Below are 15,748 nucleotides of genomic sequence, written 5' to 3'. Positions count from 1 at the left end.
TGCAATCACCCTCTGTAGTACTTGGGCTCTACGAACGGTAGCTTCGCCACGACAGCATCCCTGTTCTGCCTACGCACTGCTACTTGCACGGCTGTACCTTGCTTGTGATACCCCGATTTGATGCTTTATCACTATGAGCACTAGCCACGTACGCAGAATAGGACAACTCACTAGCCCATCGAGACGTTCTTGTTCGCCGTCGGTGAAGGGATGCCAGAAGTGATGACGCCAATCTGTTCAGATCCATCCTCGGTGAAGATCGGTGCGCCCTCGCGCGGAACAGCACTCTGGCAAACAAATCCGACCCGGCGCTTCGCTGGACCTTCTCTGAGTACCTGTAGCACTCTTTGGGCGCCAATGAAAGTCGCGCTCTCTGGCGTTCTCCTCGCTTTGCTGACGATCCAAGCAAGACTCGCTTCGACGGGATTGATGGTCTCGTTGAGATCGTGGCCGTAGAGACACATGCCTGCTTCTAAACGAAGCGAATCTCTTGCTGCTAGTCCGATGAGCATGACATCCTGATGGCTCAAGATCTTCTTGGACAGTGACGTTGTTTCCTTGGGCGGTATTGAGATCTGCAATTGGACTCAGCAAGCGATCTTTTCGAAAGAGGCGACGCCCACTTCGAAGCCGTCCTCGCCCGTATAGCCTCCCCGAGCAATATGACACCGTACGCCATCGACATTGGCAAAGGTGGCTTTGCCGAAATGCAGGGTGGTGAGGTCAAAGTCTGTGAATTGCTGCAGGATCCTCATGGCCTTTGGACCTGTCGGGACAATGAGCTTACGTCGGCCTTATTCGTACGATCGACCGACCTTGCAGAGCAACGAGACCCTGTTTCTCTAGGACATCAAAGCGGATGTTGTAAGTATTGGCGCTGTTGAATTCGGCGAGCTGTTCTCGGATCCAGTGAAGATCCTGTTCGCGTCTGCCGGCATTGGTGACGATATAGTACTCATCCTCGCCTTGTCGCGTGATCAACAGGTCGTCCAGTATCCCTCCATCATGATTGAGCAGCACACTCAAAGAAGACGAGTAGAGCGTATCGGTGAAGGCGAGCGCATCGATTGATGTGGGCGTCAGTCGCATGAGGAACTCAGTCGCGCCTTTCCCTACCAACTTGCTCTGTACCATGTGGGAGACATCGAACAAGCCGGCATGGGCGCGCACATGCTTGTGTTCGACCACTGCTCGGACACTGTCCCGATGAGCTGACGTGACCGGCTCAGGAAGACAGCGCATGACACGCGCCTTGGCCGCCTGTCGTCTTGTAGAAGAGGGGCATGTCAAACCCGCCAAAGGGCACCATCTTGCCACCTTGTAGTCTGTGGAGATCGTAGAGTTTCGTCTGGCGCAGTGCCTGGTCCAGTGCACAGTTCAGCTGCTGCTGGACACACTCTCGAGCGAGCCGAGCACCCTTGGCCCGCTGTCTTCCGCATAGTGTCGCTGGACGAGCAGATTGATGCGGACTCCTGCTGGCAGCTGACGAGTCGCACTCCGCGGAAGCTGATGAGCTAGTGAGCTGGCTAGGCGCTGCATACCGATAGCGAGACAAGGTCGAGGCCGAGCAAAGCCAGCAGAGAAGCGCGCCGACTGTCCGAGCCAGGCGAGCCTGCCAGACAGGATGACGGTGCTTGAGCAGCCACAGGATGAAGCATCACAGCTCATGGCGCTCCTGACAGAGCTCAGTCACCAGCTGAGCGCCAACCGACAGTACTGCGATGTCCTCAAGCGACAGACAGACGAACTCAAGCTGCAGGCACTCCACACGGGCGCAGGCTTCACTCTCCGTCGGTTCAACCTCGACATCTCCCAAGAGAAGTTCGATAGCGACCTCGAGAAGCTCAATGCCACGCTCGTGCTCGAGAATCAGGCACTTCAACACGATACGAGAGCACTGAGTATGCTTTTGAGGGACTATGAGACTTCGCTCGATACCGTCATGGCCAAGTTCAGGACGTATGCTGTCAGTCTCTCTCGTGTCTTCAGCAGTGTGCAGAGCTGAAGTGTCCAGCGAGGATAGCATGCTACTCAGCAGTACGAGCTCGAAGTCGCGCGACACTACGAGGCCTTACTCGCCGGCGCTGCGCCGCTGGGGGCTTTACCCATACCGCCAAGCCATCCCCTGTTCGGCCACGGCGCCAATGGCAATGCAAGCACCGCGACCGAAGCGTCACAGTCCGGCTCGAGTGAATCGAGCAAGGCAGGAGAAAGCGAACGCGACTACGATCACCAAGCCTTGCTACAGCCCAACAATGCCCTCTTGCAAGATCCCGTTGCACTCTCGCATCATCTCACGAGGCTGTCGGAACTCGTGCGAAAAGCTTTCAGAGCAATCGAGGGCGAAGGCGGTGAAGAGGCTGCCTCGCCGCAATCGTCTCACCTGTCTGCCTCGGGCTCATCGAGTAGCCAGGGCACGAATCACGAGGCAGCCCATAGCGATCCTACGAGCGGGGGCGGCTACCTGACGCTGCTCTCGGGTCTCAGAGGCAACAAAGACTTGGCACTCGATAGAGAGATCGAGCTGGAGCAACTCCGCCACGAAAATGCGGAATTGCGGCGACTGCTCAGTATCTCCCAAGCTTCCGAAGCAGACGACGAGCTAAATCCGATGCTCAATCCCGGACGACAATGAGAGCGACGCACCCACAATGTTGTTGTACACACATGCACAGAGCGTAGCAACAACATCATGTCAACAGAGGAACACTACGCAAGCCTGCATCGGCTGCTCGGTCCGCCAAGTCCCGGATCCTGTTGCGAAGCTGCTCGGTGGCGTACCGCGAACGCGCGAGCTGTTCCCTCGGCTCCGTGCTTTGCGATCGCCAGCCTTTATCAGATGGTGCGATCGACAAGTCAACTACTTCGGAAGAGCTCGAGAGTAACGCTGCCTGTCTGAGCAATAGCTTGGCCTCTGATTGGATCTCTCGTCGTACCGGATCCGGACGAGCAGCAGGTCTGTATCTCGGTAGCTCGCGGAGATCACTCATGAGACTTTGAGATCTCAGGACGCCGTTCTCGCTCCGTAGATGTCGAACGGCCACACGCAGTGATTCTATCTTGTGGAGTAATTGGCTCGTTTCCAGTGACCCCTGATACGCCCCCAGCTCATCTTGCTTGACTGCATCGGCAGGCGTCGGCGTCGAAACAGATTTCTTCAGCTTATCATTTTCTTGCGCAAGGTTGGCGAGCTCTGCATGAAGCGCGCCCAAACTGTCCGTCGTCGTCTTCTCTTGTCTTCGCGCCTTCTCTATATCTGCCTCGAGCTGCATGATCTTGTCCGCTTGGTCTTTTGCCTTGCCCAGTCGTTGCTCGAGCAGTTCAGTCTTGTGATGTGTCTCATCGAGCGTCCTATCGCGATGAGTGATCTCAAGGTTGAGCCGCTTGACATCTTCGGTCAGTAGCACGAGCTTGTCATGCGCCTCGTGCTTCGTGGCTGCTAAGCGCCTCAGCTCCTCTGCTCGCAGAATCCACGGCGGCTCGTAAGTGACTGCGAGCCAGTCAGTCAAATCATGCTAAGAGCATCGGAGTCGTACCTTTTTCGAGCAGCGCAGGCTGTGCGAGCTCTACGCAAAGAGCATCAAGACCTGTGCCAAGCAAAGCAGAAGATGCCGCCCAATTAGACAGTGTCTTTGGCAGTGCGGTATTCTCGGAGCCCGCCGAGAGAGAGGACAGAAGCGCATTCGCATCAATCTGCACGTTGTCACCCGCGAGCTGCGCCTGTCGCTTCTGTATCACCTGGTCCGCGAGCTGCGCTATGTGTCAGCCCTTTACCGCGCAGCGCAGGATGAGCTGCGTACCTGATGAGCAAGTCCTGCCCAAATTTGCGACAAGATGTCGATCTGGCCAGCCGCAGTCGATCCGCCCTTGTAGACTTTACTCTTTGCCTCAAGATCGCCAAGCAGTGAGTGCACTTTACGAAGTGCTACTTTTGTCTTCCTAGCAGCATTGATCAAGTCTTGCAAGGGTGTAAAGGTCGATTGTGTGAGCTGTTCCAACACCGTAGGATCTGTTGCGGTACTTTGCAGTGCGATCGCCTGCTTTGTGAACCCTAGCCCGGCAATGAGAAGATCGAGATTGGCGTCCGCAGCATTCAGTCGACCGATCTGCTGCTCGGTCGCATCAAAGCCTGCTCGGCCAAAACTCTTTTCCTGCAAATGAGCGACGCTAGCCACACAGCCGCCCAAAGACTGAAAGCAGTCCGCCTCGTGCAGATCGTCGCGCCTGCTCTGCTCCACAAAGCCATCGACGATCGCTTCGACATTGTGTACCTCTTTGTATGCCTTTGCCATGTCGACAAATGTCGTTGAGGAGCATCGAGTCATGTTGACCGCCAGACATTTGCAAAGCTGAGTAAAGACGACAAGCCGACTTCGAGCTGCGCAGGCTATCACGAGCGTGTCCGGTATAATTTCGACAAGGGCGTCTGAGATGCGGTGCTTCTGCGACAACACTGTCGCGAGTATGCTCGTTTTGCTCTCGAGTCTGCGGAAGAACTGCAGCGCTTCTGCTGCAGCGCCATCGACATCGAAGAACGATGTAGGCAGATAGGGCCTGTAGATCTCGAGCATCGAGCGAGCCTGCATTGCTTCCATCTGACGAAGTTCGAGATCGATCTGCTTAACCTGAGCACGAGACACGTTCGATTGTAGCTTCAGATTGAGCGATTGCATTGCCTTTGTCTGGCTCGACAGCGCTTCGGTCTCCGAGCGCTGACTGTGGTGCTGCGTCCTGAGCTGCTCGAGATCGAGCTGCAGCGAGCCAACAAGCTCCCTGAACTGGCGTATGGTCTGCTCGTGGTCAAGCAAAGCCTCGTCGAGGCCTTCATTGCGTTGGCGTAAATCGGAAAGTTGCGTGTCCTTGTAAGCTGAGATGAAAGCTTGTAAGCAAGGTCATGAAAAGCTAGTGTCACGCACCAATGACCTCTTGCAGCTGCTTCTCGTTATCGGAGTGCGTCTCTTCGAGCTCTTCGTTGAGATCGCGCAGAGCTTCCAGATCTTCGACCGTGGCTCGCATCTCCTCCAATTTCTGTCACGCGCAGGGGCAGGATCAGACACTAATCTGCTACATATTACCACGCCACGCACCTCGCTCAATGCCAAATTGCGATGAGTGAGATCCTCAAGCAGGTCTTCTGCACCGACTGCATCGTCGAGCTGCTGCTTGAGATCTTCAACGAGCGCCTCAGTCTCTTCGAGCCTTGCAGCAGTCGAGTCGTATGCTGTCTGCAATTCCGCGTTGAGATCGAGCTCTTTCTCCATCTCGTTCTGCTTCCTCCTATGTTCTGCATCTGATTCCGCAAAGACGTCTCTCATCTTGCTCAATGCTTCTTTGAGTCGATCGTTCTGCTTCTGCAATTGACGAGCATCGAGCGAAAGCTCCCCGTCCGTGTCCGTGCCCAAGCTCTTCTCTTCGGTGTATGTCTTGAGCTGTGTTTCTAGATCGGCAACGCGTTCCTTCAGCGCTTCTGCCGCTCCCTCTGCCACTTCGACCTTTTCCTCGGCTACTTCTTTGTCTAGCGTCGTCATCTCGACTTGATCTGCAAGATCGGTGTATTGCTTCTCGTAGTCGTCTCGCTCCATCTTTGCCGCCTTTGCATCGCTGTGCGCCTTCTTGAGCTCATCTTGTAGCGCAGTGACGCGGCTTTGCAGCTTAAGCTTCTGCTGCTCGGAAAGGGCAAATTCTTCTTGCATCGATTCAAGATCACGGAGCTTATCCCTGTCGTCTGCTCTGCGTGCTTCCAGCACTCGCATCTTTGCTTGAACTTCTTCGAACAAACGCAGTGGGACGGTTTGTTCTGATTTGAGGGCGACAGCAGGCAGAGCAATCGAGAAAGGATCCGTGCTCGGCGCCCGCGCTATCTCGGCTGACTCTGCCTGCCGTTGGGCAAGGGTATCTTCCTCAGCATCACCCTGGGCTCTAGGATGTACATCGGGAGGTGGCAGTGGCGATGGAGGTGCTGCAGGCGTCCGTTCGGCACTTGGCGTTTCGGGCGGGCGTATAGGATCGCGAGCCGTTGGCGTGCTGGGCGCTCCAAGTCGACCAGCAGCACGAGCAGAAGCGAGTGCAGAAGCTACTGCAGGCTTGCGAGTCGATATAGGCGCTGGCACACGAGCGGTGGGTCGAGGTGCGATGGCGGAGCGTGCAGGCGCCTCTGTCGACGATCTAATTGATGCGGCTGAAGGGGGACGTGTGGATGCTTCTGATGAAGGTGCCGTTGAGCGTGCTATCGTGGATGGTGCTCGAGCAGGCAGACCGGAGCGCAACGGTGTGGCTGCAGTTCGACGCGTGCTTGCTGTTGCGGGCGTAGCAGCACCTGCGATGCTTGTCGGACGAGCGCGGGGCGTGCTGGGCGTAACAACGGCCGCTCGCTGAGATGTGCGCACTGTCTGTCCGTCGATGCTCGCGTCAGCTGGCTCTGCTGTAGTGGCAGGCATCGACGTGCCTCTGAGCCTGCTGCAAGCTTGACCTGGCTTGGCCTGACAAAGACGCCCCTGTTCTCTTCCGTCTCAAAGTAGACCTTACCTGCCACAGACCCATTGTTCTGCACTCGTATGAGCTTGACGGTCTGCAAAGTGTTCGTTGACTGACCTTGCCCGTGGCCATGTCGAGCTCGACACCGACCCATCGTCCTGCTGCGAATTCGGTGGTGCCGGCATAGCGAACGACGCCATCGCCCGCTGGGAGCGTGACACGAGCTCCGACGGGGATGTGTAAGCCAGCAGAGGATGCCGCCATGCTGTAGCGCTGCCGCCTTTGCCGCTTGCCGTCGCGTCGTTTGTTCGCTGTCGATAGGCGAACAGCGATTACATCATCGAGCCTTCATTGCGACATGCGATGACATCCCCCTCCATACCAGTGCGGATCCACACAAGCAGCGAGAGGACGACATATCTCGACATACAAGGTATGTCCGTAGACTCGAAGCAGATCATCGTCTCATCTCATGAGATGATAGAGGGCCCTTCCTCAGCACGTTTGATCTCGCAGACGAGCAGAGCGGCAGTCTTGCTCGACACGATCACGGACAGTCAGTTGCGAGCCAGCAAGCAGGACATTGAAGCAGAAGTCGTTCTCGTTTACGACGAACCCACCGAGGTGAGCACGACAAGATGCATGTGCCGTATAAGCGCACTGACGCAAGAGCAGTCATACATCATCCATGTCATTGATAACATCGTCGTGCTTGACGAACCACAACCGCAGCCGAAGCGAAAAGCTGCGGAACCAATAACGCGTTCATCCAATGAACGCGTCGTCAAGCGCTCGAAAGCATCTATGGCGCAGCTAGAAGACAAGCCGGCGTCATCAGCGAGCTCCATACCTGCAAGCATTGTCGCAGACTCCGAGGGCGATACGTCGAGCGACAATTCGAGTAGCGATGACGACGATGACGATCTAGACGATTTCGCACTCGAGCTCAACAACTCCCTTTCACGAGGAAGCACGATCGGATTATAGCATGTACCCTTGCTGTTTCGACGCAGACAGTGTACGTCTACACGACGACGACTGCAGTGATGCAAACCTATCTGTTGTCGGGACGCCTGACGAACGTTGACGACCGAGACATGTCCCCTACATCGAGCACCTGTCCAAGCATGCTATGCAAATACAGGGCCCTGCTCCATTGCCAGCACGACAGGAAAATTTGGAGAGACACAGCGTCATGCTTTACCTTTGCGTCGTTCTATGGCTTTCTGTCTATGTTGCTCGCACAGTATCTCAACTCCAGTATAATTTCCAGTGGATCAGCAATGACCGTGATTGGGTTCAAGCTGATATTCGAGCCCTCGCAGGAACTACTACGTTCGTTTTTACGAGACTGCACAATGTCCCTGGATAGTTCAACCTGTCACGACTGGGAGCCTCACGTTCACCATCGCTGCCGATCTACGTAGCGTCAACTTTTACTATACTGACATCCCGGCGAGCGTCACACTCGACCTACGATCGCACCAGCTGCAGGATGACACGTATGTTGTCGATCTGGGTGTAAAATGGCCACCTCCCATGTGTGCGTCGCTACCACTCATTCATGCATTCGCCTACTGACCCCTGCCATCGACTAGATGCGGCCTGCTGTAAAGCTCACTTTAACGCAGTGATATCAATCAAAGTCACACGATGTGCGTCATCGATCAATCCTTGCTTGCGAATCTGATGAGAACACTCGCAGGGGAAGCGGAATGGTCACAGGCGCCTTTCGACGCATTCAGGCTAGTTTGCGGACCCTGGTCGAGAGCCTGCGCTGCTCAGTTCCCGGAAGAACAATCCTTCCGATGCGCAATATCGTCGGAGAGCCACGTAATTCAACAGAATGAGTTCCCTGATCAATAGTCAAAGAACGAGTGGTCTAGTTGAATTTCCTGTGTGGCGAATGCAAAAACATTGTTCGCTGCCACGCTTTCGCTGAGCTCGCTTGATCGTTCTGCCAAACTACTTTGTGCCGTGTTTCGGCTACCGATAAAGTTGCTCTCGTACGCTCTAGATTTATTTGGTCAGAGGAGTAAGTACTCGACGACACGAGTCACAAGGCTCATCACGGTGTATTGCCCGAAGGACGTGAGCTCTACGGCGCTGAATCTGATCGAGACCCTGCTGACTCGAATGGCGTCGACTAGCTCAGATCGCTTCACATTGCCTTTGTGCCCAGCGCATACTACCTCAGGGTCACCGCGACTCTCCACAGCGATAGAAAGCCCGCTTAGGCTTCGTTTCGGCGCGTTCAAGGTCAATGAGCCACCCTCGACCGGCTCAAGCTGTCATCGCGGCCGATGACTCGAGTAAGCCCCGACCTGACACTGCCTCGACCACTGTGACGCTGCTTGACGAGTCGGGCGCCCATGCGAGACAACATGCAAACGGTCACGCGAAAGAGGACGCTGCCCATCTGCCACGGCGTCCATCTCAGCGAGCATCAAGTAGCAGCGACGTCTTTGCCTTTGCGCCAGACTCACCCTCGTCTTTGCCATCACCCTCACGAGCCTACACTATGAATGCAGCCGGTAGAGACGCGCCCGTGATCGATGCAAGGTCGGACGCACATCGATCGCGCACCGGATCAATGCAGTCTACTGCCGCTTCGACCCTGGCAGACCATTCCTTCGATCTGCCAGCAAACGGCGCCGCAAACCAGCGTGAGTCGACTGCAAGACGACAGCCAGAGCGTAGCACGAGTCGCTTGTCCCTCAGGAACGTCTTTTCGCTCGGTGCTGGTAGACGCAGGCCGTCTGCCTCTGCTTTGACGCCCTTCAACAGAAAATCAAACAACGGTTACGGACGCGAGAACCTCTCGCTCGGCGAGCTAGAACCCTCGTGCACCTGCAGCCAGCGTCGCGATTCGGAGGATACTGTCGCCTCGCATCGGGCACCTCAATGCCCCACTGAGACGCATTCCGGCCAGGAGCCTCGCAGATCCGGCTTTGCCTGTGTGCCGCGAGCATTGGACAGTAGCACGGATGGCAAGCGCATGCTGTCTCGGGACGACAGCGGCGATGGCGCAATGACAACCGCTGGAACCGGCCCGCTGGAAGACATCGAGACCTCGAAACGTTACATTCAGTCACAGCTGCAGAACGCTTCGCAGCTATACAAATCTCGCTCCGGACGAGGCAAAGATCCAGAAAAGGCAGACGCGCCCATCTGGGTAGACTGGGACGGACCCACAGACCCGGCCAATCCCCTCAATTTCTCAAAAGCCCGCAAGTGGACGATCTCACTTATTGGCATTCTCTTCTGCGGTGTCGTCTCGCTGTCAACATCAGGCTATGCGATCATACAAGACTCCATCCAGGAAAAGCTTGGCGCATCGCGCGAAGTCGTCATCCTCGGCGTCACCCTCTTCACGTTTACGTTTGGCAGCGCGCCTTTGCTGCTCGCCCCTCTGAGCGAGGTCTACGGCCGCAAGCCTATCTATATCGCATCAGCTCTCATCTTCACCATATTCTTCGTTCCGCAAGCTCTCGCTCAGAACATTGGCACCATCCTCGTCTCGCGCTTTATTGCCGGTATTGGTGGCTCCACGGCAGTAGCACTCGTAGGAGGCACACTGTCAGACCTCTGGCGCGCGCATGAGCGAGGGTTCGTCGCAACTTTGCATGCCTTCTCTTTGACCTGACCGATTATGTGCAGGCTGCCAATGTCGCTCTTTGCCCTCAGTGCTTTCGCGTTCACTGGTCTAGGGCCTGTTGCTCTTGGCTACCCGGCCATGATCCTTGGCTTCCGCTGGGTGAACTGGATCATGTTGTGCGTAGTATCAGCTGCTTTCTGGCTTGATATGCTCATTCTGGACTGGCAGTGCGGCATCGGCTTGCTTCTCAGTCTTTGTCATCTTTGCCAATCAAGAGACTCGCGCATCAGTCTTGCTTTCTCGCAAAGCCAAGCGACTTCGCGCAGAGACAGGTGATGATCGCTATCAGTGTCTGGCAGATGCCGACAAGGAGTCTTTCCGGATCATGATGTCTGTCAGCCTCACACGACCCCTGAGGCTGCTCTTCACGGAACCCATCCTAGCTGCTCTTGCCTTGTGGATCAGCATGGCCTGGGGAACACTCTACCTGCTTCTGGAGGGCATTCCGATCGTGTTCGGCCAAGTCTACGGCTTCAACTTGGGCGAACAGGGGCTCGTGTTCTCGACGCAGATCGTTGGCTCCCTTCTCGGCGTCGGACTGGACGTATGGTCCAACCGCAAATATCTACACAACGTTGCAAGAAAGGGACCCGAAGCGAGACTTTACATCGCTCTCGTGGCCGCCGTCTGCTTCCCTCTCGGATACTGGCTCTACACCTGGCTCTCGTGGTCAAGCGTGCATTGGATAGCACCTTCCATAGGTCTGACGATCGCCTATATTGGATTATTCGGAACCTATCTAGCCGTGTTCAAGTAAGTCGGGCATCGCTTAAGGCTTTCCAAAGCTGATCCAACTATGCGCAGTTATCTGTCGGATGCGTATACCCTTTATGCCAGCTCGGCGCTGGCGGTCATGTCATTCTGCCGCAACGTCACGGGCGCAGTGTTCCCGCTGTTTGCGTCGCAGATGTACGATGCTCTGGGTATACACGGCGCAGGCAGCTTACTTGCCGCTGTCGCCACGCTGCTCGGCGTCATCCCTTTCCTCATCTTCAAGTATGGCGCACTCCTCAGAAGTCGCTCCAAAGTCTCTGTCGAGCTTGTCAGGCTGCAAGCGCAGGAAGAGGCTCGATACGCAGAAGCTATGTCACTCGCAAGCAGAAGCAGCCCCGATGCATGATCGCACGAAAACCAAAGTAGACGCATTGTTGTTGTTCTTACCTGCAAGCTGTGGAACCCACTTCGCCTTGTCGAGATACCTCACGCTGCATGTATTGGATGATCATGAAGAGTAATGATGGTACAACATGCCGTGTTACTTGCCGAGGTCTGCGTAGTGGTAGTTGCAATTCAGTGGCGGTGCCGGCACCGTCAGCTGAGAGGGAATAGTGATCTTGTCGCCTCTATGTGATTAGAAGGTCAGCAAAGCGAATAAGAAAGACAATTGACCTACGTGAGATCGAGCAGCTTGACTTTGAGATTGACGTCTGTCAGATGATCGATCAGATCAGATGTCTCTTTTGTCTTGATGGGTCCGTTGGGCCGCAGAAGTGACAAGCCATCGAGCCATTCAGCATACTGATGATTAGATCGCGCAACGAGCTCGAGTAGCTTGCCAGAAGACGAAGCAAGCGAGAGCCCGAGCGCAGAACTTGCTGTGTCTAAGCCAGGATTCGACTTGGTCCGATTTCGTGTGAGAGTAGGCGAAGGCGCAAGGGGTGTGACATCCGTCATCTCATTGAGATCCACTGCACGTATGTCAGCTCATGACCTGAATGACAGTTCGAGGCCTACCTCTTGATAGCAAGTCATCCATACCTGGCCGAATGTCGTGGGGCTCTATCGCGTCAGTATAACATAGGTATCTCGCATTCGCAGTGAGCCGACAGAATCGCCAGCTTTTCTGTGCGATCTTCTTGTTCGGAGTCGTCAGCGCGAGCGGTATGCTGAACCAGGCGCCTCGTTTCATACAATTCATGCGTTGTGATCTAATAAAGTCAAAGGATTCTTTGTAGAGCCTTGCGCGCAGGCTACGAATAGGAGCCTTTTGCATCAGATCGTCTTCTGTGCCGAGCTCGCGCATCTGCTTTTCCCTAACCGATCTGAAATCGCTTTTGACGAAGAGAATGTCCAGCTCGGACTGCTTGGCGCTCATAGCAGACCTGAGCTGACTCTGCACAAGGCCCGATATCCTCGTGAAGTCCTCTAGTGATGCCTTGCTCTCGTTCCACATCCGATGGAAGAAACGCAGAGCGAGCTCATGAGTGCGAGCAACAACTAGCGTGAGAGGTCGATAGTCTGTCACTGGCTGACCCGCGACCGGTAGGGATGTGAAACCGCAAAGATTGGCAATAGATAGCGCTACGTCATTGCTTGCGAGTGCAAGCGGACAATGTCGATCTGCGGGTTTCGAATCTTGCTCGGCCAACATCGCTCTGAGATCAAAGTTGTGCGACGAACAAAAACGGTAGAGTAACCGAAGGCCATAAGCGCCAACTGCGCCGAACGAGTTGACTACGTCGTCCGATTCGAGACCGAGGTAACGCCACGTTTCCTCTGAGCGGATTACGCCGGTGTTGTCTATGATCTGCTGTAACATATCTCTATGTGCTTCGATCTCGAGCGAGACGGGCACTGATTGTTCTGCGTGATAGCGCGCAATAAGCATATTCTGGTAACTGAGCGCTGCCTGAGTAATTTCTTCGCTCGATTCGACATCGAGTATACGAGCGCAAGCCTGTCCATAATCTAATGCGTCAAATCGATCTATCATGACTTCGTCATTCGTTTGTAGCGCCATGGCCAGCATAGCGTTGATGAGCTCCATCGTGACGCCGGTCAGGGTGGCGTCGCCATTCGTTAGGCGCGAGATCAGTACCTGGCCCAGGCGGTCTTCTCGTCTGACTGCGTCCCACACTAAGCGCATGATCGGCTGCTGACCGGGTTCATTGAGAATCGATGTAGAAGCTGGCAAAGGTGACGAGGAAGATTTGAGCAGGAGAGTCAAGATGGAGGTAGCGGGCCGACAGATATTGACGAGTGATTGGCCGAGGAGAATGTCGAGAAGACGGTGCACAAAGGCGCTGTCGAGGTCGTTCCAAGCAAAGTCGATATTGAGCAGCGAGAGCAGGGCAGCTAGTGCGTATGACAGGCTGTTGCCACTCGAGGACTGTATGACGGCTAGCAGTTCGAGGATGCCACCGCGCTCTGCAAACTGGATCGTGAATGGCTTCTCCTGTCAGACCATGGACAGCATGAGTGCAAGTGCAGAGGAAGGGGGAGGCCGCGAACATGGACAAGGTTGCGCAGGGCAAACGTTGCGCCTTTGACGAGTTTCTCGTCGCTACTGGCAAGCTTGTCTACCATCTCTGCGGCTTCGACTGTCGGACTTGCAACGAGCTTCCAGGTCTGGGCGCTCTCGAGAACCGAGATGAGATTGTCGTCTGTGATGAGTTCGTTGCTGGTCGTAGTCCTGACCGCAAAGAGCGAAGAAGGTTCCTTGACCATGAGCTGAGTAGAAGCGCAGAGCTGCCGTATGATCTCCTCAACAGGCACATTCCTGTCTATACGTGCTTTGACAGACCGGCTCTGATACGTGATGATTGTGGCAGGCTGTTTGACTGGTTTGTTGGATCCTGATAGGCTAGGCGAGGCCGCCGAATCTGGTGCCGTTGAGCCTGTCGATCCTGACGTAGTATGCTGAGATGTACCATTTCGTGCGTTGACCTTGGAGGGACTCGCAGGAGTCGTTGGCTCGTTGTTCGTCCGACTCGCAAAGGCAGCTGCAATAGCTCCTGCAGGACTCATCACGGCATCATTCCTGTGTCCATTGCGATCCTGCTCGAGCGCTTTCGACATCGTTGACGGGATGGCCTTGGGCAGCCCATTCTCTGCTGGAACCTGACTGCTCTCGAGACCATTGAGACCTGATCCCATGCCTGCCACGGCGTTGAAGGTCGTGCCTGATAGACCTGGTGGTAGGGGAAAGGCTGCAAGGCCAGCTTGATCTGGCGAGCTGTCGAGCTGTCTCACATCTTGAGACTGACTACCTGCCGAGTTCGCTTCACTCCTCGTCGTCATCACCGATGGGGTCGTGTAATGCTCAACAAAGACGCTCTTGGGCGGTCGCAGGTCGAACGAGTCCACGTCTGGCAGACCGACAGCCAGATGGCTTGTGGGCAGAACGAGAGGAGACGCTCGACTGTGGGGTAGTTCGACGGCTGATAGTCTGCCGGAGGGTATCTCTGTCGCTAGGCTAAGCCCCGAGTAGATTCCGAGCTGACTGGCCGACTGTTCGTGCGGACTGGCCGTCACGCTGGCTGCATGGACCTCGCTGCTCTGTTTCGAGGGATCGACGTGACTGATCTGAGGTTCACCTGCCATGTCAGGGCGCTCGTTCGTCCGATCGGGTCCTCAGGCTGGCTGACAACGAGTGCTACAAGCTATGCGCAATCAACAACAGATGCGAGCGTACAGCACGGTCTGACAACTGAAACGCGAGATCGGTCGGTGCCTGAGCCTGCGCGCTCGCATCGAACGCGGCATCTCGTCTGAGACCAAGAGTTCGTATAGCGAAGCACTGGGGTCGGCAGGCTTCCACATTGTCCTGCACGACGATAGGCGCGAGAGCGTGCGAACCTGGCCGTGCATGTGCAATGCCACGCGTCGCTACGGCTGCTCCTGCACCAGCGAGCTCCGTGGCTCGCGATGCGCCTTGAGGACCTTGTCGAGCGTCTCTCTGAAGACCTCGAAAGCACTCCTCTCTTCGGCAGTGAAGCGATCGTACTTGGGTCGTCCTTCGTAACCGTTTTGCCGTCTGCCGTACTCGCTATCCCTACCTCTATGCCCTCGATCGTGTGCATGATGACCCCCTCGCCCTCTGTGACCTCTTTCTCTCGGCAGGGAGCGAGTACCATTGAGACCGAGAGGCTGTTCTGCTTGTGGCAGCCTGAGCAATTCGCGCATCTGATTCGTTCTCGGCAAGAGCGGTCGAAAATCAGGTACGGCATTCAGCTTGGTCAGAAGACCTGGCAACGGTCGCAAACGGATCTCAAGCGGCGTCATCGGTCGGCCCTCTGCGCGTGCAGAGTCGGCAATCGCAAACAGGCGTCTGATCTCGGGCGATGTAGCTGCCGTGCTATCAGTACATCGGTATACGACGCATTGGTCCTGGGGCTGACCTATAGCAAGCAGCTCGCTACGACGCAACGGCTTCGGATCGTCTCGCTGCAGTGGGTCTTCGAAAATCTGGGGATCTGGCTCGGGAGGGTAGTGCAAGCTCGCCAATGATCTCATCACGCGTTTCTCCCCTGGCCCGTCGTCTGCCTCGGCTCGAGCTCGTTTCTCGCTGTTAGGCTTTGTGACTGGCGTCATAGCGTCTCGGCCTTCGTTTGCATCGTCAAGGACGGCGTGCGCAGCCTCCTCTGCAGGCTCTGGCTCTGCGGGCAATTTCTCATTATCAATGACTTGCGCTGCATCTTGCTCTGTGGTCGTCTTGATCGGCTCGAGAGAGTTCAGCAGATCTTTTGATGGAGTTTCAGCCGATGCGGTAGTGCTGCTCGGCTGCGCTGGCTGGGAGAGCTCTTTGAAGCATGCCACGGAGCAATAGGGTTTGCGCGAGCCTGGCGCCGTGTATCTAGCTTCCTGTGCACTGCAAACTGCACAGAGCACCATCTT

The 15,748-nt window shown here is 55.7% G+C and overlaps 7 protein-coding genes across 7 annotated transcripts; 4 read left to right on the top strand and 3 right to left on the bottom strand.

Moving 5' to 3' along the window:
• Positions 1 to 5: 5 nt before the first annotated feature.
• On the bottom strand, positions 6 to 1,539 carry L969DRAFT_92527 (uncharacterized protein; the record flags this gene model as incomplete). Its single annotated transcript, XM_014714432.1, has 6 exons — positions 6 to 123; positions 172 to 575; positions 624 to 766; positions 816 to 1,187; positions 1,252 to 1,360; positions 1,417 to 1,539. The coding sequence occupies 6 exons, from the start codon at positions 1,537 to 1,539 to the stop codon at positions 6 to 8; spliced, it is 1,269 nt and encodes a 422-aa protein (XP_014569918.1).
• An 85-nt stretch (positions 1,540 to 1,624) lies between these two features.
• L969DRAFT_45657 (uncharacterized protein) lies at positions 1,625 to 2,635 on the top strand (the record flags this gene model as incomplete). The annotated part of the gene is made up of 2 exons (XM_014714431.1): positions 1,625 to 1,966; positions 2,024 to 2,635. 2 exons carry the CDS (start codon positions 1,625 to 1,627, stop codon positions 2,633 to 2,635), a joined length of 954 nt encoding a protein of 317 aa, XP_014569917.1.
• On the bottom strand, positions 2,351 to 6,767 carry L969DRAFT_85071 (uncharacterized protein). Its single transcript, XM_014714430.1, has 7 exons — positions 6,592 to 6,767; positions 6,446 to 6,544; positions 5,088 to 6,389; positions 4,917 to 5,028; positions 3,801 to 4,867; positions 3,537 to 3,750; positions 2,351 to 3,490 (listed from the first exon to the last, which is right to left on the bottom strand). The coding sequence occupies exons 1-7, from the start codon at positions 6,736 to 6,738 to the stop codon at positions 2,691 to 2,693; spliced, it is 3,741 nt and encodes a 1,246-aa protein (XP_014569916.1). The 5' UTR covers positions 6,739 to 6,767; the 3' UTR covers positions 2,351 to 2,690.
• A 70-nt stretch (positions 6,768 to 6,837) lies between these two features.
• L969DRAFT_15313 (uncharacterized protein) lies at positions 6,838 to 7,461 on the top strand (the record flags this gene model as incomplete). Its single annotated transcript, XM_014714204.1, has 3 exons — positions 6,838 to 6,907; positions 6,959 to 7,098; positions 7,150 to 7,461. The coding sequence occupies 3 exons, from the start codon at positions 6,838 to 6,840 to the stop codon at positions 7,459 to 7,461; spliced, it is 522 nt and encodes a 173-aa protein (XP_014569690.1).
• A 145-nt stretch (positions 7,462 to 7,606) lies between these two features.
• Positions 7,607 to 8,711, top strand: L969DRAFT_45281 (uncharacterized protein; the record flags this gene model as incomplete). Its single annotated transcript, XM_014714429.1, has 6 exons — positions 7,607 to 7,746; positions 7,800 to 8,017; positions 8,073 to 8,129; positions 8,180 to 8,307; positions 8,506 to 8,565; positions 8,625 to 8,711. 6 exons carry the CDS (start codon positions 7,607 to 7,609, stop codon positions 8,709 to 8,711), a joined length of 690 nt encoding a protein of 229 aa, XP_014569915.1.
• Positions 8,712 to 8,737: 26 nt separating this feature from the next.
• L969DRAFT_15311 (uncharacterized protein) lies at positions 8,738 to 11,252 on the top strand (the record flags this gene model as incomplete). Its single annotated transcript, XM_014714203.1, has 4 exons — positions 8,738 to 10,083; positions 10,135 to 10,248; positions 10,301 to 10,885; positions 10,937 to 11,252. 4 exons carry the CDS (start codon positions 8,738 to 8,740, stop codon positions 11,250 to 11,252), a joined length of 2,361 nt encoding a protein of 786 aa, XP_014569689.1.
• A 135-nt stretch (positions 11,253 to 11,387) lies between these two features.
• L969DRAFT_92522 (uncharacterized protein) lies at positions 11,388 to 15,745 on the bottom strand (the record flags this gene model as incomplete). Its single annotated transcript, XM_014714428.1, has 7 exons — positions 11,388 to 11,475; positions 11,526 to 11,820; positions 11,867 to 13,307; positions 13,364 to 14,432; positions 14,547 to 14,710; positions 14,759 to 15,201; positions 15,253 to 15,745. 7 exons carry the CDS (start codon positions 15,743 to 15,745, stop codon positions 11,388 to 11,390), a joined length of 3,993 nt encoding a protein of 1,330 aa, XP_014569914.1.
• Between the last annotated feature and the right edge of the window lie 3 nt (positions 15,746 to 15,748).

This window comes from Mixia osmundae, assembly GCF_000708205.1.
Source record: "Mixia osmundae IAM 14324 unplaced genomic scaffold scaffold_2, whole genome shotgun sequence".
In the NCBI taxonomy this organism is placed as follows: domain Eukaryota; kingdom Fungi; phylum Basidiomycota; class Mixiomycetes; order Mixiales; family Mixiaceae; genus Mixia; species Mixia osmundae.
The sequence above is the reverse complement of the archived record's forward strand: the minus strand, read 5'-3'. Positions and strand labels throughout refer to the sequence as shown.